The following is a 26,184-nucleotide window of genomic DNA, read 5'->3' as shown; positions in this document are numbered from 1 at the left end:
GTCATCTGAACTAAAAGCTCCCTATGCTCTCTACAGATTCTTCCTTTCCTTTCAGAAAATTAATTATATTATAAGATCAGCAAGCGATAGATCAATGTATTATAGTTATGAACTAAGACGCAAGTTTATTAATATATATCGTGGCTTGGACTTTTAGAGTCGTCTAATTTTCACAGGATTTATTGCAAGAAGTTAGGTCAACAAGACTATAATGGTACCAAGAACTAAGAGGCGCGTGCGTGCGTGCGTGCGTGTGTGTTCGGATTCAAAGAATATATATAAATAAGGGACATGATCGGATCATCTCTCCTCTTTTATTGTTTTAGATTCAAAATACAGATAACCAAAAGGAATAGTAAAATTACAAGGAAAAGAAATAGTTACCATAAGCTTTCTTATAGCAGTTGAGCATATGTAGCAGATAAGTTTTGCAATAGCTGCAGAAGATCTAATTACTCAGAAGTATGGCCAAACTATATCTAATGATTTCTTGTGAGAATCTGAAAAAAAACAAACTTTGATCCCTAATGAACAATGGAGATTTTTTGGCCCTCAAAACTCGTACGATCTTTCTTTATCTATACGTTCTTTTGATTTTTCTTTCTTTCTGCAGTCCTTTAACTTGCTCTCATTTAATATATCACGAATTACTGCGCCATGAATGGCATTTATTGCTTCATCCGTGTGAATGTGCGTGTTATGTTCGTATGTTGCAGCTAAGCTTAGTGGACAAGAAGAAAGCATTAAGCATGTGAATAGGGTTCCATCCATCTAATTTTAATTTATGGGTGGCATCAGCTAAATTTTATAGTCAACAAGAATCATTATATCTATTTTTTATATAAAGGTCTGCTGCCAAAACTTACCGAAACCCAAAAAGTAATAATCACAAAGTGGACCTACCACACACCTCATAATGATGATCCGATGGATTGCTTTGACGCACAATTAGAACAGAGTTACGAGACTCGAATGAAAAGGAGAATGACCAAATGGCATATATATACACACACCAGCTAGCAGTGTTTTCTGGTTGCATTTGAACAATGCGTGCTTTCTTTTAGAGGAAATAACCGGAACGAGGATTGAAGTAATAAGTGGGTTTTCTCCAAAACACAAACAGGAAGGAAAGTGTGGAGATAACTTACAGAGTTGAAATCTACAAGGGAAAAAGAAAGAGAGAGGGCTTTGAATAAACGTGCATGATAATAATAAAAGGGGGTGTTGGGGGTAATGGGCATATCACAAGGGGAACTAGGCAGCTTTTGACAAGAGTGAGTATAAAAGGAAGAACACGTTTACGAGGAGGATTGGGTCAGATCTGACACGCCATGCATTAATATCACTTTTTTTTCCCCACCACCACCATTAATTCTGTCATTGAATTCAAAATGCTTAGACTCCTCAGAGTCTGGACTCACTGACTTGCTTAGACTGAGTAATTTCACACTTCCCATTTTGGGAAAAAGAGAACCAAAGGGCCTTTTATCCTTGTTTCCTCTATTCTTGCCCTTTGGAAAGCTCTCCTTTGGACTTGTAACCATCATCTTTCTTTCCCTTTCACCTCATTGCTATTCTGGTTGGCATGCAATCACGATCAAAAGTAAAATAAATAAATAACCAAGTTTCACCCTTTGTCATACATATCCCACCATACCTTAATTATGCAATTAAGCATATTTAAAATTGATGAAATCCAAACCCTCTTTAATTTGTTGGGATATATATCAAAATATGAGTAGACTTGATGTGGGAAAATAGGAAAAGTCTAATTCTGGATAGAGTTGGATTGAAAAAGAGGTATATAAGATAAAATTGCTGTTAGTGTATAGTTCTCATGTATATTTACCTCATCGTTACTGAGCCCAGCTGGGTCTTCCCCACTTTGAATATGACCCTGGGGGGCCCAACATAGATGAAAAAATCGATCTTGTTCGTTAAATTATGAATGATTAATCATTTTTCTTACTCGGCTAATCCTTTTTTCTCCCCAGTTACGTACTAGACTGATCTAACTAGAGAACAAGATTTTACTATATAGATGCAAACAAACGAGGCGCCACGAATTAATTCTTCAATAGGCAGAGGAAATAAAAACAAGGTACGGAATTTCATAATAATCGATAAATTACCGACTCGTTATTGATATTCATTATTTCCATGGCAATAAACCAATCAATGTTAAAGGACACATGCATTGTCGTAACTCGTAAAGGCATTGGAATAAAAAAATGGTCCTAAGCGTAGGTATTTATTACCTCTAATTTCAAATTAAATATAAAAATTAAATAAATAATTTATATATGTTAAGAAAATTAATTCAATTTGTTATTTATAATAAATACAAATTGATTTCTCTGAAATGCTTATTTTTTATTGTTACTCATGAAAACCTCCTTTTATACATGAAAACAATATGAATAATTTGGAGAAAATTATAAATTTAGAAGATAGATTTGAGATTTTAAATTTAAAAACAAAATAGATACCCCAATTAGCTATTATAATCGGGATGGAAGGAAATAGTAGTTATCCGGTTCCAATCAATCACTCAATGAAGCATAATAAATCACTCATATTACATAGGAAAAGGCCAAAACATCTTGGTCTAATGAAATGATGACCATGCAAAGGTACAAATTTTGATGTTTAATCTAAGAACTAGTTTGACTTTTAATTTGGTATTAAATATAAGATTCTAATCTACTTTGTCTCTCATACTACCTCCGGTCCTAATTATAAGAACTAGTTGACTAATTTGAGGAGATTAAAGAAGTAAGTTGAGTTAGTTATTTGTCCTAAATAAATATTGTCTTTTCTAAAATATCCTTACTAATTAAGTATATTGACTAGAACTATCATTATTAGAAGGGTTACTTTGAAAAATATATATAAATATGAGAGACAAAATGGATTGGGATCTTATATTTAGGACCAAAATAAAAGTCAAATAGGATCTTATATTAAGGACCGGAGGTAGTATTTATCTATTTTTCAAAGCAATCCTTATAGTAGTTATACATATTAAAAGTTTCATCAAATGATAGTTTTAGCTACTACACATGATTAATAAGGATATTCTAAGAAAGACAACACATGTTTATTACAAATAACTAACTTAACAAATTTTTTTAATCTACTTAAATTAGTCAACCAATTCTTATATTAAGGATTAGAGATAGTATTTAATGAGCGTGGTGATCAAAGAGGAGGTTGAAAATAATTCAAAGAGAAAAATGACAAGTAATCAGAGATTTACAGAGAGAGACTTGAGGCTGAAAACTAAAATTACAATAATGCAGACGGGGATTTGTTTTTTCTTGGCTTCACACACGTCCAAAACCATGAAACATATCTTAGTGTAATCTGTACTGTGTACCAATTGTTGCTCAAAATATGGAACCAAATAATGAGCAGGAATTGGAATGTATTATCGTGAAATGGACACTGATATGGAAGTCTCTGATCGATCCACAATCAATGAAACCCCACACTTTATTAATTCTTCGTATTGCTAAGCGCATATAATGATAGGATAATCACTTGGCAATAAATGCGCATTCAAACCGTGGTCTGTTTAACAGAAAATAGAAGCATGGAATAGAATAGTGCCGGTGATTTGTATAATGGCAATGAGATTGTCGTAATTTGTAATTAATGACGCCAGAACCATATATGATTGATTTTTCACACGATAAAGACAATTGTGTGATGATTATGTCCCGTTGTCTTTTGAAAAACGGGGGTCTGCAGTTCAATAATTGTTCTTCTCTGGCGTTATCATGGACATGTAGAAAATTCATTGGCTTGATATTAAATTAAACGCGAGTCACCAAAAATCAGACGGGAGTTTGTTCTATTGCTGGCATATTGATTTTAATTTCTTTGGGCTCATATTCGAAAGCGGTCGATAATATTATCTTACTGTAGTACCAAAATAAGTGGACCACTATTGTAGTATCAGGATAGGTGGTTCAACTCTTCTCGGATTCCATGGAAGCTCTCAACATGCTTTCAAAGAAGAGTGGTGCCAATCGTCCTTTTTATCCTGAAATTGAAGGGGTCAAACACCTAATATATGAGAAACAATGGGTTTGCCTTTGCAATTCCAAAAAAGAAAATATTATGCCACCAAAAATCCTTTTAAAAGCAATATTCCGTTGAGCATAGATAACGCTGCTCCGTGAAAGTAAACATATTAAAAAAACAAATTATTTTGAAAATTGAGGGGAAAATTCCCCATTGAAAATATAGGGTACTTTTCAAATTTATCCACTGGGACCTGATTGTGGAAATTATACTTGATTGATTATGGTAGAAAAACCTCTTAAAAGTTTCGAGAAGACAGTAGGTCAAGAGATAACCAGACCCTGCGCATTTTACTGCCTCTCAATAATGTACGCACATAATAATTGGGACTAAAATGGCGCCATCATAATGTAATTTACCGGCTACTTTGGTAATTTTGACCAAATAATTTTATCATATATTCTAACATCATTTTTTTATGTATTTCATAGTTTAAAGCAGTTCATAGTTTAAAATAACCAAGTTATTTATGATTATAAATAGTACTATCTCTTATTCAAAATATAAGAACTCATTAAAAATTTAATTTGACCTTAAATATGAGACTCCAATTCATTTTTTCTCTAAGTACCTTTCATAAAAATTATACATATTAAAAGGTTTACATTCTAATATACTCCCCCGGTCCTTAATATAAGACCTATTTAACTAATTTGATTAAATTAAGGAAGTTAGGTAAGTTAGTTAATTATAAGAAATGTGACACGTTTTTCCTAAAATACCATAATCATCTTTCTTTATACCCCATTCTTTCTCTTCTACTTGATTATGGTTAAGGGAGTATCCATAAGGGTAATTTAGAGAAGATTGATAAATATGAGAAACAGCTCTTATATTTAGGACCAAAACCAACTCAATAATTAGATCTTATATTAAGGACCGGAGGAGTATATGATTACCAAGAATACTACAAGGAAGACAACATAAACTTATTACAAATAACCAATTTAACTAATTTTTTTTAATATTTTAAAATTATTTATTAACAACTAGTATGACTTTATATTATCACACTCCTTTCATTCTATTTACAAGCTTTAAATTTAATTGGTGTAATCCATTTTTGAGCTTCCATTTAAGGTTTCTTTTTTTTTTTTTTTACATTTAATGAATTTTTTCAATATTACCTTTAATTATTTCTTTCTTATCACATTTTTTACACATTCTCTTTCATCCTTTTTCTTATTTATCATAAAAACATAGTATTTGGGAACAAAAATATATTTCTAACCTAATTATTATTTTTAATTAATTTTAACTAATTATTAATTATCTGTAAATTAGCTATTTAAAATTTATAATAAGAACCTCCTATTAATATTGAGCAGGTGGATGGAGTTTCCATTTTCGGACGTAAGCACGCACCGAAAAGGCCTAAAAGTCGTTGAGGTTTACCCCAAAAAAAAAAAAAAAGCGTTGAAGTTAACACCATCCAGGTAAAATAAATCCCACATTAGCCTCAAACTGAAGTGGCAACTAATGTCTGATAGCAGGAGACGCCCAAAATTTTTCCCAGAAGAAAAGGGGGGGAAGTTATCAGAAAGTGAAAATAAATAATCCCTGTCTGTCAGCAATAGCTGTAAAGAAACTCAAATCGACCATCAACTACGACACCGACAAAACAAAAATCTACGAGGTACTGAAATATAGTACACAATGAAGATAATAACCCCTATCACAATGTATTACGATAGTCTAGATGGCCAAATTCCTATACTGGCACTAAGCCTTCTGAACCTTTTCAACATATGCCTGCAACACAAGGAAACAAAATCACCAAGTTATCACTTATCATCAGCTTGATAGACTTCGACAGAAGAAAAAAACCTATCTCAATTGCAAATTTAGATTCAGAAGCTGCCATATATTCCATATTTCCATCATTCAAATAGAATACTTTGACTTCAGCTATAAGATGGTAACACGTTCAGCAAGAAAAAAGGTCAAACATGAAGATCAAAACAAATTAGAGATCACATAAGCTAGAAACCCGCAACAATTAAACAGAAGCAAAAATCTGAAAACAAACAAGATTTTTGATATGCTGTGGATATTCATCCTTTGAATACGTCATTTACTGATTATTTGTTAAATTAACAAAATAATTACACTATGAAATGAAAGTGAAATAATCAAGAAAATAGTTCAAGTTAAAAATCGGTTCCCAAAATTACTTTTGTTTCATATGATAATGAGACTAAATTTTATGGTCAGTTATGCATGATGAATATCAGTAGGGAACACAAACTTGTGCTCAAGATTTAAACTCATTTTCTTAGACAACTTTCCCGAAGCACTATTAACATCAAGTTAAGCTTTATACAAGTTTCCAGATCAAAATTCACATGCATCTAGAAAAGCAACTTAGATGGGGACAACAACTTGAAGTCCGTCAGATGTATAATTTCAACATGCAAATAAACTGACCTGTACAAGTTTGTTAAGCTTTGGTTTTGAAACTGACAGATAGTGATCAATTTTTTCTTGTGTCTGAGGGATATGAGCCCCCTGCATAGTACCAGTTACTTTATCAACAACTTTCTTCACAATTGTTTTATAATGTTCTTTGTTGATATGACCTTCTTTCCATGTTGGTTTCAGAAGCTCTTTAACAAACTCAACCAGAGCAAATTTAAAAGCACGAATCCCCTTCACATCCTTCGTCTTCTTTGCCTCATCAGGCCCATTTTGGTCCAAATTTTCTGAAGGACCGTTATCTTTTGCATTTCTATCATCTGCTCGAGAATCTTGCCTTTCCTCAGATGCCACTTCATTGTTTGCCTTATTGGCTTCAACTTTTTGACCAGGCTGCGATAGAATTAAATGTTCACTCTTGACAATTTGTTCTTCTGAGGTTTTACAAGAATCACCAGGATGTTGTCTCCCTGAACTATCAGCAATTGTTTTACTAGGAGAAAAGGCAGGCGTGATTCCACCAGCATCAGTATCCTTTGGCTCCATACCGTCACTCACTGGATCATACAGCTTCCGGGATCCAATAACAGGATCAGGCTTGATGTATGCACTGGAAACAGGCTCCCCAGACGCTTCAGCGTTGGCTAGGGAGGATATGTTTTTCACGTCATGAGAATTTAGAGCAGCATAAATTTGCGGAAGTTGCTGACCTGTTCCCAGGAATTGAACCAGAGAGGCTGAGAGGCTGCTAAGTTGAGCAAGCTGTTCATTGCTCACCATGTTTTGAGCAGTATTTATCGTATTAACATGTGATAAGCTTGCATCCATGATATTTGGTTCGCCACTGTACTTTTTTACAGAAGACGCTTGGTTCTGTATAACTTCAGCTATCCCTCCAAGTGGAGGAACAAGAGGGACTGCCCCTTGACTTTGTCCAGCCACATTACAGCTAGAAGGACGCAAAGCATTTTCATTCTGTGAGTTCTGATTGAGTCCTGACAGAATTGAAAAATTGTCTATGTAAGAACCAGGAGATTCCTAAATGACAGTCTTATCATTACTTGTGAATGCAATAGCAATATCCTTAAAATCTTGGTTTTCCATGTTATAAGATGTATTTAAAAACAGATGACGTTAACCTCCAGAAACATCAAGCAGATAATTACCTGGAGCAACTTGTAACCTGTGATGTTCAGAGGCAGCTGAATACGCACCACCCTGGGTCAAACCAAGTTTATTCTGCCCGCTCTTGTCTTCAATATGCGCAGAAGATCCACTCCCATAATTCCAATCAGGAGACATTTCTGCATCAACAAGCCATTTGTCAGTCCCAATTGATTGGGGAGCACCCATGGTAACACCAGCATTTTCTTTCTTCCATTGATCTTCTTTCTTCTTGTCACCCACAAACGGTGGCTCAGCATACACTTTGTTGTTATCTAAATTACCATTCCATCCATCAGTCCTGGGCCAAGTAGCGAATCCAGGTTCGGGTATACCCATATTTCCACTCTTATCTTCACCCAGCTTTGCTGCATCTGAGACAGCGACAGCATCATTCAGTTTTGGACCATCCCACACCTTATCCATGTCAACCATGTTACCATCTGGACCCCATCTATCATCTCTCAGCCTTCTACTAGGACTGACTGGGTTACTCCCTCTTGGCCTATCCAATGTCTGATCTCCACCTGGATTATTCCCCCATCTGTCATCTCTTAATCTTCGATTGGGGCTTCTAGATGCCCGCCTATCATGAGAAAACCTGCAATATTTACCATTGCGACAATTTCCTGCTGCATAAAATTTGCAGGGAGTATCACTAAAACGGTTTGGCTCATGCCCACCACCACGCTCAAAAGAACTCTCTCTGTGCCTTTGATCAAATTCCCTCTCTCTAGTTGAGTCATCTACATTTCCTTTGCTCATATCATCAGAATTGCTATGATGCACGTACTTGCAAGATGCTCCCATTCTACATTTGCCTTGCGCAAAATTGATACAGGTCTCATTAGATCTTCCACTCCTGGCAGAATAGTCCCTGCTTTCATAGGGAGTGGAATATCTGGGAGGTCCATCTTTCCTGCTTCTACTGTCCCAGCCATCCTCATAATTTCGATCATCATGGTGAAGAAAATGGCAACGGCTGCCTCTTCTGCATTTTCCAACAGCAAAATCTCTACATGGTTGTGGCAATCCTCCAGCTCTCATTCTATTTCTTTCATTGACTCCTGATTCCCACCTAAAACAATGGCCAGGGCTCCGGCTCCGGCTCCGGCTCCTACTCCTAAATATGACAACATCCAAAGAAAGGATAGGCAATCAATAAAAGACACTGCATCAACAAAAATTAGAGCTGATACATTATGATGACCCTAAAGATCATAACCAATAAATTCAAAACAGTACTGCAAAGAGAAGGGTATTTGGTTTAATAACCTCAAATCAATGACCAATTAACCGTCAAAGATCCAAACTAGAGAGCAATCAAAAAGTTCAAGAATGACACTGAAAGGAAGAAATACAGAATACACCTTATTTGCACAATCTCAAAAGTTCTTTTGATATAAAACATCTTTTGAAAAAAGCTAACTTCGGCTTTGAAGCTTTTCCTAGTCAGGTTCATTTGACAATGACGTGAGAGTTGACACACTAACAAACTGTTGACCATCCCTACCGAATTTCAAATGAATTGGCCATAAATAAGTTTTTTGGCTAGAACTTAAATTTATAATTCATATTCTTGCCCAAAAAAGTCTATATAATGACGTCAATCTTAGGGCATATTATTAGAGCATAAATTGATTTTCTAATTAACACAACTTTACGAACATGATCTACAAAACACAAGTCTTTAACCCAGCAATGACATTTGAGCGCCCCCCCCCCCAAAAAAAAAAAAATAAATTTCCGTTCCCGAAAACATTGTTCAGAGGTGTCAGATTGTTTTGGTTGAGTGTAAACAGCTCTCCCATTGGAATAGCAGCACAACATGCAACAAGATGAAAGGATAAACAAATTTAAAGACTTAAGGAAATTAGCATATAATTCCACATAATTGTTTATTTGTGGACTTTTCATGACATTCCATATTTCATTAAATTGGAAAATAGATTGGTAAAGAAATGCCGAGTAGGGATTTAAATCTTACCGACCTGTCCAAACCATTTTTTGGGGAATGACTGCGCCTCTTACGTTTCCATTCCTCCAACCCTGGAGACATTTTCATTCCATAGCTTTCATCTGCGTCCCAAGCCATTTTGGTATCCAAATCCCTATTATATTCTTTATTCATGATATCATCCTTATTAGAAACTCTGCCTCCAGAAAAAGGTTCCTTGAATGGTAATCGTGAATTAGGTTTTAGCTTCTCATTCCCTTCCAAATAAGACCATTTCGAACTATTGCTACCAGTAACATTGGCAGAGGACCACCCAGATCGCAACTGCTTACTGTCCGATACAAACTCAGGTTCATCTCTTAAATCCCACTTTGAGGACCGCCTTCTGCCACTTCCACTCATTCCACTCCTAGAGACTTGTCGCTGTCCTCTGATTAATGCAGTGTGCTGGATTAGAAACATCAACGTATAAATCACCAAAAACCAGGAATCTGAACCGATTTTTCTTTCAAGTTTTTTCTTTTTTGGTTCACCAAAGCAAGAAAACATGTTATTGGAAAGAAAACAGCTGACAACTAATAACAAAAAATGCCTTATCATTACATCACAGTAAAAGTAACAATGCTGGTATTCTAACCAAATTCTCGTACTAACTTGACTTTTGAAGTGTATCAGACATGGACACAGCTCCTTTTCTCATGTGTAGTACTAACAATCATTAGTTACTTCTTAGCCTATGAAACTTTTAACACATTTTTCCAACAACGAAGGACATGTCACCCGAAGAAGCCAAAAACTAATTGAGTCAAGATACTTATAGGGTCCCTAAAGTAGTCAACATTACCCATGCCATAGGTCAGTCTAAGCACAGAAAACTCTATTTTATGTTCTTTGGAATCTAGAATAGGTTGATACAACTAACTTTAAAATAAGTCCATTTCAAAACCTAAGCAAGCAAATGACTAACTTTTTGACGGCAATTTTTGTTACTGATCCCTAGACCCCATAAATACGCGAGTTTTCATAAGGCGAGCAAACCATAAACATCAGGAGTGGTAGTAGCTTCTTTCACAACCAATAGGTCCAATATTTCAGCGAAGCATACTGATACAAGTTCTCAAAAATAATTTCAATGTGATTTTAACGGCAAGACAACAAAGGCGCTTTGAATTTTTTATCAAACAAACAAAAGAATCTAGCACTTCCAAACTTCCCAATAATCTTCCAAAGTCTCTTCATATTGTCCATGGAAAATGACCAAAAAAAACCTTGTATATAATGTAAATCGTATAATATCTTTACAACACTTGTACTCATAAATTGCAGAAAGTCTCCCCAACTGTAAAACTCAACAATTGACCACTCAAAAGCAGATTGATCTGTCTATGACATCTATTGCATTGATTTCTTCAATGGCTGTCCTTGATGCACATTTGGCACTACCGGTAAAAATTTATTACATAAGGTGAAACACCCTTTCCAGTTTGAGAACTAGCCAGTGGTTTATGCTGCTATCTCAGATTATATTGAAATAATCTCCACTCCGACAATATTTCCAAATAGATTGTTTAATGTGTAAAATATCCAATATCGATCTTGTAGAGGGACCAAATCCCATTTGAAACATATTTACACCAGCTACTTGGAATGAACTTGGAAACATCTTCACGCACTGATCACATGACATTACTGCAGAAAAATTGTATCTCATATTAGTACTTCAGAAAATGTACTCTTACTGAGATACAGAGAACTAAAGCACATAGGAAAGTGCCTAACCTACAACCTAATGTCTTATCATCTAGACAAGCAAGGTAGGAATATAGATGAAACCCTAAAGATGTAATCATAAGGTCAAGAGGTGTGAGTGACCATATAAATCTTCTTCCATCAATATCAGGTGAGTAACCTTTGGGCAACTTTAGCATACAAAGTGACTTCATACTTGGATCAAGGCTAAACAAGGCTACATATGTCCAAGAGACACCATATCCCAACTGTCAAAAGTATATGCATATATAGATCGTTCCCAAATAAGAACTAAGAAAGAATAAAATCATAACCAAGACCAAAGGCCATATCAAAATCCAACAGTTGTATGCTATATAATCTTCAGAATTCTAAATTCTGCACCAAAAATCCTAGAACAGAAAAGGAAGGACATGTTTCACCAGAAGTAAATCAGAGCAAACGAAAGAAGGAGATGAAACACTAACAGGGACTTGCTGTCTTTTATTATTAGTCTATAACTAACAAAATTTATCAGAGTCCATAATAATTTCAGTGGTTCCTAAGTCATACTACTCTAGGCTAAGTACAATACTCGCGAAAGGGAAGATCACAAGTAGCAAAGGTAGCCAGTCTTCCATGTGAAGACCCAGCAAGACATCAGCAGACATTAAAAAAACAGTAAAACTAACCGCTACTCATATCATAATTCCTAAGCTTCCTAATCCATAACTACTTTTTCCGTCGTCTAGCTGGTAAGACGTTGAAATGGCCAAGAAAAACTTACGAGGGGATTGCCTCAATCAGATATTTAAATTCTGAAGAACAAAAGATACACACAGAAATAGATAACCCAGTCGTCCCTAATCCAAGATGTAGTCTTGAAACCGAAATTGCATTATACATGGATAAAACCTTAAAATTTGAAATGAAAGGGAGTTGAACACTGCACTCACTGTACGAGAAGTCCAAAAACAACAGTTTCAACCGGGACAAATGTTCACAGAGTAAAAGAAAGAATGTCGTAAACCCTAGATTACACATCGAAGAAGGAAAGTAGAGGAAAATAGACAGGACTCACAAATTAGTTATAGCAGAGAGTCCAAAGAGAAACCCTAGAGTTGATAACATTGACGGGAGCCAAAAGAGGCGCGTGATTTTGCCATGCCCCAGCCTTTCGAGAGACAGAGCTTCGGAGTAGCAAGCGAGGCAGTGAGGTACTCCAACGTGGTGAGTTATGCCGTTTTCGCCAACATTAACACGGGTATTATTATCTTCGTTGGATCATTGGATAGTTGTTTGAATTTTATTTTAATTTTAAATATAAGATCTAATTTAATTTGTTTTTTATATTTATTTATTTATTTTAAAGTAATCCTTTCAAATAATAGTAGTTTTAACTAATACATTTAATTAGTAAAAATATTTTAGGAAAGATAATATCTGTTTATTACAAATAACTAATTTAAATTTTTTTTAATCTATTCAAATTAGTCAATTAGTTTTTATATTTAGAATAAGAGGTAATATATAATAATAACACTATTATTTTAGAATCTTCTGTTCTCTTTTTTCACCTCAACGTGGTTTTTTACCCTTTTCTTATATGGCCAAAAGAGTAGTTTCCTTTTGTTTCCTTTTCATCCCAGCAAAAACCATTCTCACCACTTTCCAAAATCATTGGTATATCAATATAAAATAAAAGATATTATTATGAAGGTGTGGAATCTCAAACTCTAAGCATTCGTAAAATCTGGCCCAAAGAGAAGATGACCTGTTATCACCCAAAAAAAAGGGCGACTTATTATTGGGTCTGAATTTGGTACGGAGAGCTAGCCACATTTTTCTCTGGATTAAAAATAACACGTATTGTGTACAAAAAACAATATTTTTTCTTTAAAAAATGAAATTTAAATATTATAAGTTATTTGATTATTGTGATAAAAAAATCATGACATCGTTAAAAAATTTTAAATGTGTAATTTTCTTTTATTTTTTTTTGAAAAAATAGAAGTAGAAAAAATAAAATCAATTGAAGAAGGAAAGCAGGTGATAGATTGAGACAATAGTCAATACGAGAGGCAAAAAAGGAGATGATGATCGTGTTTGGCATGAAATTAAAAATCACTTATAAATATAAATTCTTTTCACATATTTATTTTATATTTTATAATAGGTCTAATAAGGTGTCCGGATCTAAGCTCGCTGATTAACGCCGATCTTGTTAATGAAACGCTTCCTTGAGTTTATTTGCGGCGGACTGGCGGGGGGAGGGATTCGGGGACTGCGTCGCGGCCATCACGGACTTATCTATTCACTGGGCGGGGGGGCAGTTGACCCACTAACAACTCGGCCACATATCTATATATGTGTGCGTATGCATGAGATCCCATTACGGGGTGACAATGTTAGTTCCGATGCCATCTAATTTTTATCAAATATGCATGCCCATTTAGTGTATCTCTATATTTTCACCTTTAGCATTTCTATTCTGTCTGATTTGGCAAAAGTAACCCCTTCACGGCCTCCTCCTTATATTCACACCTTCCTTTTTCATTTGCTCAATTTTTACGTGCTCAGTGTCGTATTTGACCCTGTGAATGACATCTGCAATAATTGATTCAAGAAATGTCAAGTTTTTTGTTTTTTCAGAGCAAAAAAAGAACAAGCTCGAGACAACCGACGCTTTTTCTTTTTAGGATGATACGACGACTTGAGGATTTGATTGATGAGATTAGCTCTCGAGGATGATCATCCAGCTAGAAGAAAAGAAGTCTTAAAGGACTGTTCAAAGATGATCCTAGCGCCACTAGGGTGAACACTGAGCATCATAAGGCTTCGTGAGTTTATTAGGAGTGTGTTTGGATGGAAACCAAACCATGATTTCAGAAGTGTTTTTACAGATTACGAAATAAATATGTGGAGGAGATTATTTCGTTTTACAAAAAGTGCTTCTAAAACCACGGTTTTAGATACCTCTGAACAGGTCCTAGGTTGATAGTTCAGACATATATCCAAGAAATTTTGCAACACGTAGTCTCAACGTGGTAAGTAAATCCTACCACTGTAAAGTCGAGCTTTACAGGAGGCTAAATATTACCGACACCATTCCGTTTACCCATAATAAACGAGCGCCATCCAATTTTGGGATATCCCCACCATTCTCTCACAACCCCACTCTTCATCAGTATCCGAACAAATAAGCTCCCCACATAACGCCATCTACCTCTCACCTCCATCATTTTGCTTCTTCCTGCAATTAATTACTACTACTCTCTAATAATATATCCACTGCGTCTTCATGGCCTACTCTACTTTTTCTACTTCTTTCTTCTCATCTTCCTCGTCACCTCCGTCTCCTGTGGCTCCCCATCTATCCAGCGCGCCTGCGATGCCACCCGCTTCCCTCAACATGCCTTTCTTCTTTGACCCGATCCGTTAACCAAACGTCGCTTCAATCATCCAATCCGCCATCGCCGTCTCCGCCAACAACCTCAAAACCGCTCAATCTAAGATCAGGTCCCTCCTCGACTCCTTGCCCGACGATGGTGACCATCTCAACCGCACCAGGGCCGCCGAGAGCTGCCTCACCATCCTGCACGACTCTGAGTATCGCATTTCCCTCGTCAACGACGCCCTCCCGGGCGGCAAGACCAAGGACGCACGCGCCTGGATGAGTGCTGCATTGACCTACCAGTTCGGCTGCTTCTCCGGGTTGAAGTACGTATACGGCAATGATACCGCCTCCATCGAAGACACGCTGGCCTTCCTGGACACCCTGACGAAGTATTCCAGCAACGCGCTGAGCATGATGGTGTCGTACGACGTCTTTGGTACCGACACGGCGTCGTGGAAGGCGCCGAGGACGGAGCGCGACGGTTTCTGGGAGCCACCGTCTGGAAAAGAGAAGGGGTTTGGGTACACGGGCGGATTCCTGGTGAATTTGAAGGCGGACGTCACGGTTTGTAAGGAAACAGAGTGTTACCAGACGGTGCAGGAAGCCGTTGACGCCGCTCCGGATAACAGTGAAGGGAGGTTTGTGATATATATAAAGAAAGGGGTTTACGAGGAAACTGTTAGGATTCCGTTAGAGAAGAAGAATGTGATATTTTTGGGCGACGGAATGAGGAAGACCATCATCACTGGATCTGCGCATGTTGGTCAGCCTGGAATGACCACCTACGATTCCGCCACTGTTGGTGAGTTTATGTCATGTCTTTGTGTTCATCGTTTTCTGAAAAATGAAAATTGTTTTCCGTCGTCTGTTGATGCAAACTACATGGTGGGAAATCTGACGCAAATTATCAGTTTAATTGTTTTCTTTCGATCGTTTCAGTGTGCTCCTGTAGGTCTGCTAATTGTATGGTTGTGTGTTTTGTCCAAATTTAACTACACGACAACCTGCTCCATCTACCTCCTGTGTTCCCGTGATCACTTTCATTGAACATGGCTGGAAAATCTATCAGTAGACCCTTAACAAATTAAATAGAACACAATTATATTGTTTATTCGTAATAAAAAAGAAAGAAAGACTTTTAAGTTTTCGTCATAAAATTCATTTACAAATAACCCTAACGGATGATATTTTACATTACTTGATATTATGCAGTTCATTGACAAAAAACAAATATTATGCAAGTTCAGTCATTTAAACAATTTAGCTCTCGCAGATTAGGTTTTTATAAAATAAAATTTTCAATAATAGATACTACTTTAGTCCCCCCCCCGGGTGAAAAGCTAGTCTATGAAAAAATGTCTTTTGAAATCTTGTCTCTATTTTATGTAGGACGTTAGACGATTGTATCTGGTAGCCGAGTTACACTTGAACAGATCTTGTAAGAGATGTGCTAGTACAAGCAATAGAAGAGAAACCGTGGGAGATAGAAGCAAGTCTGCTTTTCTCTTGAAGATAATAGGATCCTGAGTCTCTTTCCATGTGCAGAGAAGAACGAGTGTTTGACCCAAGAAAAAAAAGAACAAGTCAGAGAGGGATAGATCACAGAATGTGCGATCCGAGGGTGGATAATTAATGCGAGAGTTGAATCATTTTGGTTACGAACACGTTGAGTCATGTGACTTTATGATTTCTGTTCCCTTTTTTAATTATTTTCACGATCTTTCTAACAAGAAAATTAATTACGTGGACAGGAGTTCTTGGGGATGGATTCATGGCGACGAATCTGACAATCCAGAACACGGCAGGAGCCGATGCTCACCAAGCCGTAGCCTTCAGATCAGACAGCGATCTCTCTGTTCTGGAAAACGTGGAATTCATAGGGAACCAAGACACTCTTTACGCTCATTCACTTCGCCAATTCTACAAATCATGTCGCATTGAAGGCAATGTGGACGTGATCTTCGGCAACTCGGCTTCTTTTTTCCAGGAGTGCGCCATCCTATTGAGTGCGAGACAGAGCAACCCAGAAACAGGGGAGACGAATGTAGTCACAGCACATGGGAGAACGGACCCAGCGCAATCGACAGGCTTTATATTTTATAGGTGCGTGGTGACCGGGACGAAGGAGTACATGGCGCAGTACCGGAAGAAGCCGGAGGTGCACAGGAACTTCCTGGGGAGGCCATGGAAGGTGTATTCAAGAACGGTGTTCATTCATTCTGTGTTGGAAGCTCTCATCTCGCCGGAGGGTTGGATGGCCTGGGACGGTGATTTGGGTCTGGACACGCTTTATTACGGGGAGAGTAGCAACGCCGGTCCTCGTGCTGATCGGAGTCGAAGAGTGGCCTGGAGTAGTGAAATTCCACACCAACATGTGTCGGTGTATTCGGTGGACAACTTCATTCAAGGGAGCCATTGGATTCCATCCTATCAGCGAAGTCGTCGTACGGGAGAAATTAGTTGATGGGATGTCTTTAATAATTGAGGAGTGTAGCGCATTTTCCAACAGTGATGTAAGTTAGAAGAATACGAAGCCTGAACTCTGAGAGCTTTATTGCTGGGAAGGTCCTCCGATATTTTAAAGAATGCATATGTAAATTTCACTATTTATGTTTGTACGTGCAAGCGTTCACATGTTTTGAGCAGTAGTATATATACACACAAACACATCTATGGATGTGACAGAAACAGAGCATCACAGGGGACGAGTGTATGCATGGACTATGGAGGATAGTTGATTTAATTAGTGCTCTGTGGGGGGCCGTGTATGAGGCTCCCCAGCACATGTTGGGAGGTCTTCAAACGAACACTTTCTTCCTCTCCGATTTTTTCTCCTTTTAAAAGAAATTAGGACAAATTAATTAGCACAGCCCCTGTCTCTTGACTGGAGCGATATAATTAAATTAATTTGTATTACAAAGGATCCAAGAAGGCAGAATTGTATGCCGAATATAAGTTTATCACCCTGCTGGCTCTTGCCATCTTTCGGACGCGTTGTGGTTGAAACCACAACTACGAGAGTCAACAAACCCGTTAGAAGTTTGGTATGAAAAAGCTGTACTTTCACTTGAAGGGCCCATTCATTATTTAAAGTCTTTTCCACTTGTCAGTTTTTGAAGAGTCCACATCCGAAGTCCATCACTTGTTCCGACAGGACTTGAATTTCCACACGGCAAGAAACAGAGGACAAACTTGAGGATAACTTTGGGTGAGCCGATTATTTTCCATTAAATCTGAGAAAGTCCTCTAAAAGACTGAAACAACCAAGGCGGAAATGGTATCCCTCATCCTAATTTCCTAACACTCGGGGATCGGACAATGAGAACAAACCGAAAAACTTGAAACTCACAAATCATAAAGCAGTAAGAGGCAGTGTGGTGATGGCAGGTGGGGTTGGAGTATAAGATTCATCGTCGGTCCAATTGCTCTCTCCCCAATGTCGCAACATGCTTCTCCAAGAGCACAGATTATCTATACATTTCTCCAAGCGTCCATCTTTCACCTTAATTATCCAATGCCCATCTGTGTAATTTGCTATCTCAGCTTGCCTTCGATCCCACTCCAACTGTGCCTTCTGCTTCGATTTCAACATGCAAAACTGCTGCAAAACCTCAGGCATCGCGTCGTGTACCTCCCACCATCTCTTGTGAGCCACATCACTCGCAAACTCGTGAAATATATCAACGTTCCAGTTACAGTCATAGTCACGAAAGCACAACCATGGCTTCACACCTAAATAGTGAAGCACATAGAGGATTGGAGGCTCTGCACCAAACAGTCTGGTTTTCATTTGCTTCTTTTCTTCCTCATCACCAACCCAAAAGTGCTTCAAGAAGTTCATGTGTCTTGGGATTCGATGCCACCACGTGAATATTTCATTCAAATATCCTTGGTCACCGCCGTTGTAGGACTCAATCTCGTTGATATGATCCATGAGAAGTTGGAATGTGCAGTTTGATGGCTCAATCAACATGACGCCTGAGTTAAAGAATGTGGCGTTGTTTCCGGTGGCTGTAATTTCTGGCATGCCAAATAAGAAATCTAGGTTTCTCAGAATAAGCAAATCTGCATCGATGAATATGATCTTGTCGTAATCTGTGAGCTGCCATAATCTGAACTTGCTGTAGTTCCATTCATTGTATGCATCTTTTTCAGCTTTTGGGTTTCTGATCCGCTGGATTGTTCTTACTTTCCACCCTGCAGCTTCCAAGCCACTTCTGTGATAGCCGCTAATTGTCTCGTCCACCAGGATGACGAGATCTCGAGCTGATCCCGACATGCGGATGCTTTGTGCAGCAGCAATAGCTCCACACACGTAAACATGGGCTGAGTGAAGAATTGTTGCATAAGCTTCTCTGTGAACATTCCCCGTGTAAACCAGCTCTGCTTTCCAGTTCAATTTAGTTAAATTCATATCAGCTTTTTGATAAAAAACAGAGATTCTTAACTCAACTTGATATAACAAAGATAAATAAGCTAAATCAATTACAGGAAAATAAGTTTCTGACTTGTCTTTTCATTATCAATTTGGTTACTAGAAAATTTTTCAGTGCAATGTGTAAGCAGGATAAAGCATTTTTTCCCATAAAAAACTGTAGTTTAAACAGCCCCTCTTAATTGGCCTTTTTACTCTTCAACTATTATAGATGAATTTTTAATGGTATCACGTGCAATGCGAAAGCATGGTAAAGAAATCAATGATTATGAAACAAAAGATGTTACTGAAGGCAGGTTCATGAGTAGTCCTGTGTCCTTTGTCAAAGCCTATGTGAAGCTATTGTGTCCACGGGACACCATGATGCAGTCTATGTCTCGAGTAAGTGTGGCTAGAAATTACCTTTGCCTCTCATAGGAAGTGCAAGTTCACAGGATCCTACAGGAATCTGGACTTTTTGTCTTAGAACACTTAGGTTTGGTCTGTATAACCAAGCGTTCCCTTCATGTCCAACAAGTTCTTTGCAGGTAAAAAGATTTGGAATTGGAAAGCAATTGGTAATGAAAAGGACATATACAGAGTAATTGCCTTTGAAAGAGGCTGCAAGACCAGCGGCTGCCAGCTGTAGATGTAGCCTGGCAACATCTCTAGACCAATTCCCACCATTTCTACAAGGAAGCTTCACAGCTATAAGATTAAGCCTTGTTCTGGGAGATCGAAGGCGTGGTAGAGACGGGCAAACTGGAACTTGCTCCTCTTCTTCCTCATCAATCCATTCTGGGTAAAGGGACTCCCATGTCAAGTTTCTTGCAGCATAGTCCAGGTGCAAAGCATGGTGGGTGGCATCAGGAAATTGCTTCTCCCAGTGGCCTTGTTCACTCTTATTGAAATTAAGAAGGCCAATCCCTTGGAATTCATCTTTCTTAATCAACTTCCCAGTGATTTTCAATGTGTTATCCCAATCGACGTCCAGATTTGAAATGTACCGAGAATCGGAACCACCCCATATCCACCTGGTCAAAAAATTTGGCATGTGCTATTATCATTTCTGACAAAAGCCGAAAGATATATAGAACGATGCCAATTCAAGTAAAAGCATCTTTTGATAGGAAACTTTTACTGCACCATCTATTCTTGGATCACAGTTTAATATAAATGGAGCACTGTGAATCATCCACCAGAGACATGAATTGGTACATCCATGTTGGTACCGACTACAAATGTTTTCGTTCATGCAAATTACACTACAAAATGGGTCTTATATTTAAGATCGGAGGAGTAGTATATATGTATGTATGTGTATATATAGACTTTTAGGGGGTACGTGGATGATCATACCGAGAGCTAGAGCTGGCTAAGTTGTTGGCATTATAAGCCTCAGGAGCGTAGATGAGCGTTACAGAAGTGCCACAAATGATTAATACTAGGATGAGTTTCAAGAAAGAGAACTTGCATCTTGGGCTCCTATCTTGGATGTGCAAGTGTAATGGCTTCTCCAGGTCATCTCTGAGTTTACTTCTTGGCAATCTTCGTTTGTACAAGTCTTCACTGCCACGTAGAAATTCAACAACTAATTAATTTATATACGTATACTTGTGACGAGATATTGCCCATAAATAACAAGGCACTGGTGACGTGGAAAAAGGATACATAATTAGTATATTTTTGCCATATTAAAGAATGATTGAGAGTTGATAGTTGAGAGTTGAGAGTTGAGAGTTGAGGCTGATATAAAGACTGCTTGCTGATTGGCTTCCTTTGAGTTTAAATAACAAATATTTTTAAGATAAAAGGTCTTCATCTTGCAGTGAAGCTCTGCAGAATAGTACGGATCGCACTAAAAGTTAACTCTCTGAATCTACCTCTTTGTGCTGAGAAGGACAGGACAGCACTAAAAAATACTAGGAATCCCATAAAGCCAAATCTGGGAACAGTATTTCTTCCATCTTCACCAGTTGAGTAAACAGAAAGCTTGCATTATAACCCCGCACTGCAATTAATGTAATATAAAAAAGATGGATTCTAGGCCTATAGGGTAAAACACAAACATAAACGGCTGGGAACTAACATAGAGGGTAGTGCCTATAACATACTATTACATTCGCTGCTAGTAAGCTTTGGCGAAGTCTCTGAATAAACCAAGCACGATGTTTATGAATGTGGAGATGTGGAGAGAAAGGAAGAATGTAGAGAGACTATGGTCCTAACGTGGATGCAGTTACTTTCAAGTTATTTTCATGATACTAACAGACAAGAAACGTTAAGCAGAATGTGGAGAGATTAAGGAACTGACACGGAAGTAGACAAGCGGTGTCTAGCTTCAACGGCATGAGGAGAAGCACCCATTATTGCACCTCTCATATCAACATCTGGTCTACACAAACAAAAATCAACTGTTGTAACTATGAGGCATTAAAAATCTATCGCAATAAAGAACATTGTTCAAAGCAACGGTTCAAAAGCAATCAAAATTCCGAGAGACCATATCCAATTAGTTTTCAAACTATGGATATGAAAACTGAAAGTCCACGAAGTAGGAAAACAAGAATATATAGTACCGGGATTCAACTACTGCAATGCTCAAATGGCCAGAAGCTGGTGGAATTCTGAAATCCAGAAATCAAGTAAAAGCTAGTATTACAATGTAGAAAGAGTAGCAGGAAAATCTGGAGAATCAGACAAGCATCGAAGCTTTAATATGTGAAGAAGAGAGAGATGGGAAAGGGACTGTTGATGGCATAGTTGAGGAGTTTGAGTCAAAATGGACACATCAACTGAGTAACGTCTTTCAGAATATCTCTGCTTTCTCTTTCATTCTTGCCTTGGCTCACCAACCCTGCCTCATCTCTTAATTTCATTCTTATTCCTCATTTTTCTTTTTTCTGTACTCCTTTTATTTTACGATTCATCAATTTGAAGAACACACCCCTCCTCCCCCAGGAAAAAAAAGGAGGGGTGAAAGGTGAAAACCATCCTACTTTGTACTCCTAAGTCACAAAGGATGATAGCACTTAAATGAACTAAAGATTTTCATCTGACCACTCGAGTCATAAGGAAAACATGCAATACGTTGGCAAAAACAAACAAAAAAAAGAAAGAAGGAAAACGTGCAATACATCAGCTTTGTTTCGTTTGAATGGCTGTGGAATTACGTAGAGATCATCGGAAATTTTCACCAAAAATTTGTTTGGTCACTTAAGGATTATATACCTTGTTTACATTTTGCCCTTTCCATGCCGAAAAACAGAAGTTGAGATTAACTATGTATTCCTATTTTGATTTATCTGTCCTTTTCCTCTTTTTTTTTTTTTCCCGGGTGAGATACTTGGTACAGATAGCTTAAGATAGATTTTACAATTTATTCGAAAGTAAGAAAAGAAAGTGCCCTGGTCATGCTAATATCATAAAATTTGGCAAAAGTATCCCAACATTTATATATATATATATATATATATATATATATATCACACTATCCTATGGATTCATCGTTTATTAAAGAAGTAAACTTTTGTAAGAAAAAGGGGGAAGGTAAACTTTAATATAATAGTTAAATTGATTTTAAATTCATGGAAAAGAGTGTCTGAACATTTGGTTCATGAAAAGCCAAAGTTCTTTTAAGAAAAATGTTCTTTATTATTTAGAATAAACTACGAAGCTGACCAATTTTCTCTTTCAATGTCAAATTTGGCGTGAAATCTCATAGCTATTCTTTTTTTCAGACCTGATAGCTAGAAGCCTTAAACGAGTAAAATTATTGTCAACGCTTTATTAGCTTAGGCATCATATTATCCCAAAAAAAAATTTACTTGTTTGGTTTTGCTGAGTTCCATGTTTTGAGTTTGAACATCTCTCTCATTCTCTTTTCTTAAATTTCATTTCCATAGTGGCCAGACTCCCATATATCTTTGCAAATGCTTTCTTTTTTGAGTGTTGCGAAGGAAGTTCATCTTCATTTGAAGGAATGCTAGCTGTGACAACATCAGCAAACAAATAGCTAACAAAGACAATTCATTCATAAGGTTTCAGTATTTTATTATGCTTTTCATTCTTATAGCATAAGTATTAATTAACCATCTTTGAATTGAAGATATTAGTTTAAGTGTCATGTTATCAACTATTTCACCTAACTCCATTGTTTTATCCCCATCAGATACCGTCAATACTACAACAAGGTCAATTAATCGACATCAAAAGAACAAGATTGCTTATGAATCGGCAAATGAACCTTGCAACATCTGACCACTCCTGTTCCCCTCTAACATTCAAACATCTCTGCTTTATACCTTGGCTCTACTCTTTTCATTGAAGTGAAGAATTATATATGTAGTAAGGGGAATAGATGTTGAGATCTAAAAGCATTTCCTTTGTTTTTTTTTTTTAAAAAAAGAAAGACTAGCGAAAATGTTTGAAAACCCATTTTATGGTTGGGTTGGGGCTATTTCCATAGTTATTACTCATATGCAACGAATCATCAAAATCTTGAAACTATGACTAAAAATACAATAACGTATTTAGAGTCTAGACACTTAGTCAAAGGTAGAAGAGGTGGGTTGTATTATAACCGAACAGACTTGTACCCATCGCTACGTATTCCATGCTACTCCATACAGACCATGCATGAGAATGCCCTAATAATATATATAGGTTATTCGTTCTGAGACTGAATACAGTGTTTTATTCGTTGATAATGAGCCACATACACTGTACCGTGTAATACTTATGGGCTTATATATAGCTTAAGAGAGAGATGAGGCAGATTACTTTTTTAAGTGCTGGGTAAACTCCTTTTTTCCTCGGAGAGTCAGTGGAAGGACCACTTGGTCCACTTCCAACTTTCAAGCATATCCCTTACGGAGAAGTAAAAACTACCCAAACTAATAAAATAAAATAAAAAAAAGGTGGTGTTATTATATTGTCCCACAATGAAGCATGCGCAAGAAAGCATGACTGGAGCAAGAAAGGTGGCCTTCCGACACAAGTTGGTTCACTTGGTTGGCCACTCCCTGTTAAATAATGACAGTAAATAGGCTGAGATTTAATGTTTTAACATCAAACAGCTACAATGCTGATGATTGCTCCTCACACCAGACGAACGGGCAAAGTGCAAAGGTAACATAATTTGGCGCCGGGTTTCTCTCAAACGAGAAGCTTTCTTAAATGTCTGTTCAATCATGATGATGATCTTTTGACATGCAAACCTTAAATGAGAAATTGCACCTGGGGAGATAATTAAGGAAGTAGTTGCGGATTTTTCTTTTCCCTTCTCGTTCACGATTTCGTTTAGTTCACACATAGGTAGGAACACTTTCCTCAGAAAAATAAGAGGCTGACACTAACTAGATTTATGCAGACCAAAAAGCTGATTTGAACGGTAACACGCAGAATCAATTACATCAACAGCCATCACAAACCAGATTCAGATTTTTGTTTCTTACGAGGAACAAACCGCCTGATGAGACGTAATCTAGTCCACGGATCGAGGGGAGCTCTCTGTGGTGGTTGAGGAGGCTTTGACGTGCCGACGCTCGATTTATGGGTCAATGAACCTGTCATAAAGTATATATAGATAAATAGTTCCATAGAAATGATATTTATATTTTAAACACAGATCAAAGGAAGCTACTCAATGTTAATTTCTAAGCAGGCTCATCGTGGCATAATAGTCTAACTCATTATAGAAATTAATTCAATTTGATACATAGAATGAATTACAGAATCTATGACACGTACCTTTAAGGAACCATGAGCGTACAAATCAGGGAAAGCAGAGGAAAATAGGAACCAAAATACTGGGCATCTTTGTTATTGAATTAATCGCTTAGCAATTTCCATCGTCGTCACCCAGGAGAAGAACGAATACAAAAGTAGGATCTTATAATTTCAAATAGGAAATGGGACGCATAAGCTGCATCTTGCATGAACAATGAACTAGGTCCCTCAGTCCAGGCTGGACCACATCATCCGCAAGTCTTCATATTTCTTTCTTCCACAACTACGATACAAGTACAAAATTACAAATATCTAAGCGGAGCGGGTCTGGTCAAAAGAAGTGAAATGATTCATCGGCTCCACAGCTTACCCGATAAAGAAATGAATAAAACACGGCTAAGCAATCTCAATACTTTTGAATCATAGTCCTTTTCTTATAATCTAGGATAAAAGCCATCGAATTTAATAGCATACTGAGTACCGACCTACTTTCAATTTTCAAATGCTTCGGATTTTGCGAAACATGTTACGATCATAAGGGGGGGGGACTCAAAGACAAGCTTTTTTTTTTTATGGCAGTCGTGTAACATCAAATCAGACGGATACATGCATTAACACAAAGTCTGAGAGAATGAAACCGTAAAAGAAACTCGAACTAAAGAAAATAAAAAAGGCACCTTGGCAACAGGTGTTGTCAGTCGATCGGAACAGCGAGTCCGAAGACTCGCGTCTCCCATTGTATTGGGCCTCGTTTTGGGCCCATCATGATGTTGGGTCGGGCTCAGCATAATCCAGCGTCATTCTTTGGGTCTTATGGTTGGGCGGCATAAACGACATGGAAATATGTCGAATTTACCCCCCGGGGGGGGGGGGACAATAAAAAGGTAGCAACTAGCAAACGGGGTAGTATTATATTTTCTTGATGGAAATAATGAAAGGGCACTAGTGGGTAGACAGAAGACAGGGGTGACGAGGTTGCTATCTTATCTGTCTGAATTCAGATATAGCACACACGTAAAACAGGACGAGGTGGCCATGAAATGATAAAAGCAGAGAGGGAAAGGTGGTAGAGGATGGACCATTTTGATAATTGGGGGAGGTTTTGATTTGGGGAAAGAAAGAAAGTGACATGTCTCAGTCTCACTCTCACCCATGGTTTCTTATGCCACTTGTTTTATCCCATTGCCACCAGTTTTCTTTGATACTAACTCTTTCCCATTTCTATATCTATTTCTTGTTCTTTTCCTTATCCTCCCTCCTGTCTTTATCCATATCCCTTCACGTCACTTT

General features: G+C 37.5%; 2 protein-coding genes and 1 pseudogene across 10 annotated transcripts; 1 reads left to right on the top strand and 2 right to left on the bottom strand.

Moving 5' to 3' along the window:
* Positions 1 to 5,511: 5,511 nt before the first annotated feature.
* Positions 5,512 to 12,590, bottom strand: LOC114723952 (zinc finger CCCH domain-containing protein 38). 7 transcript variants are annotated; one of them, XM_028910205.1, is made up of 6 exons: positions 12,435 to 12,590; positions 10,263 to 11,314; positions 9,660 to 10,072; positions 7,671 to 8,791; positions 6,517 to 7,499; positions 5,512 to 5,841 (listed from the first exon to the last, which is right to left on the bottom strand). In XM_028910205.1, exons 3-6 carry the CDS (start codon positions 10,025 to 10,027, stop codon positions 5,812 to 5,814), a joined length of 2,502 nt encoding a protein of 833 aa, XP_028766038.1. In that variant the 5' UTR covers positions 10,028 to 10,072; positions 10,263 to 11,314; positions 12,435 to 12,590; the 3' UTR covers positions 5,512 to 5,811. The 7 variants fall into 7 exon arrangements, with proteins under 7 accessions (XP_028766038.1, XP_028766037.1, XP_028766034.1 ...); XM_028910204.1 differs by having other exon boundaries at positions 10,280 to 11,314; XM_028910201.1 differs by having other exon boundaries at positions 9,660 to 11,314.
* A 1,982-nt stretch (positions 12,591 to 14,572) lies between these two features.
* Positions 14,573 to 17,857, top strand: LOC114723937 (probable pectinesterase/pectinesterase inhibitor 51; annotated as a pseudogene).
* An 89-nt stretch (positions 17,858 to 17,946) lies between these two features.
* Positions 17,947 to 21,819, bottom strand: LOC114723954 (UDP-glucuronate:xylan alpha-glucuronosyltransferase 1-like). Of its 3 annotated transcripts, none has more exons than XM_028910210.1 (5): positions 21,744 to 21,819; positions 21,479 to 21,559; positions 20,524 to 20,733; positions 19,588 to 20,198; positions 17,947 to 19,133 (listed from the first exon to the last, which is right to left on the bottom strand). In XM_028910210.1, the coding sequence occupies exons 2-5, from the start codon at positions 21,544 to 21,546 to the stop codon at positions 18,103 to 18,105; spliced, it is 1,920 nt and encodes a 639-aa protein (XP_028766043.1). In that variant the 5' UTR covers positions 21,547 to 21,559; positions 21,744 to 21,819; the 3' UTR covers positions 17,947 to 18,102. The 3 variants fall into 3 exon arrangements, with proteins under 3 accessions (XP_028766043.1, XP_028766046.1, XP_028766045.1); XM_028910213.1 differs by having other exon boundaries at positions 21,479 to 21,554; positions 21,744 to 21,796; XM_028910212.1 differs by lacking the exon at positions 21,744 to 21,819 and having other exon boundaries at positions 21,479 to 21,717.
* Positions 21,820 to 26,184: the final 4,365 nt, after the last annotated feature.

The sequence above is a fragment of the Neltuma alba genome, unplaced genomic scaffold (genome assembly GCF_004799145.2).
Source record: "Neltuma alba isolate B1F8T4 unplaced genomic scaffold, ASM479914v2 tig00012163_pilon, whole genome shotgun sequence".
Taxonomy (NCBI): domain Eukaryota; kingdom Viridiplantae; phylum Streptophyta; class Magnoliopsida; order Fabales; family Fabaceae; genus Neltuma; species Neltuma alba.
The sequence above is the reverse complement of the archived record's forward strand: the minus strand, read 5'-3'. Positions and strand labels throughout refer to the sequence as shown.

What these genes read in the sequence shown, in the direction of transcription:
- LOC114723952 (XM_028910201.1), bottom strand. Translation starts at nt 10,225, where the DNA reads ATGATAAGGCATTTTTTGTTATTAGTTGTCAGCTGTTTTCTTTCCAAT. An exon ending in CAGGTTACAAGTTGCTCCAG is followed by an intron (nt 7,500 to 7,670) that starts GTAATTATCTGC and finishes CAATTCTGTCAG; the next exon opens with GACTCAATCAGAACTCACAG. An exon ending in AGCTTAACAAACTTGTACAG is followed by an intron (nt 5,842 to 6,516) that starts GTCAGTTTATTT and finishes CTTGTGTTGCAG; the next exon opens with GCATATGTTGAAAAGGTTCA.
- LOC114723954 (XM_028910210.1), bottom strand. Translation starts at nt 21,546, where the DNA reads ATGAGAGGTGCAATAATGGGTGCTTCTCCTCATGCCGTTGAAGCTAGA. An exon ending in TTAGCCAGCTCTAGCTCTCG is followed by an intron (nt 20,199 to 20,523) that starts GTATGATCATCC and finishes TTTTTTGACCAG; the next exon opens with GTGGATATGGGGTGGTTCCG. An exon ending in ACTTCCTATGAGAGGCAAAG is followed by an intron (nt 19,134 to 19,587) that starts GTAATTTCTAGC and finishes ACTGGAAAGCAG; the next exon opens with AGCTGGTTTACACGGGGAAT.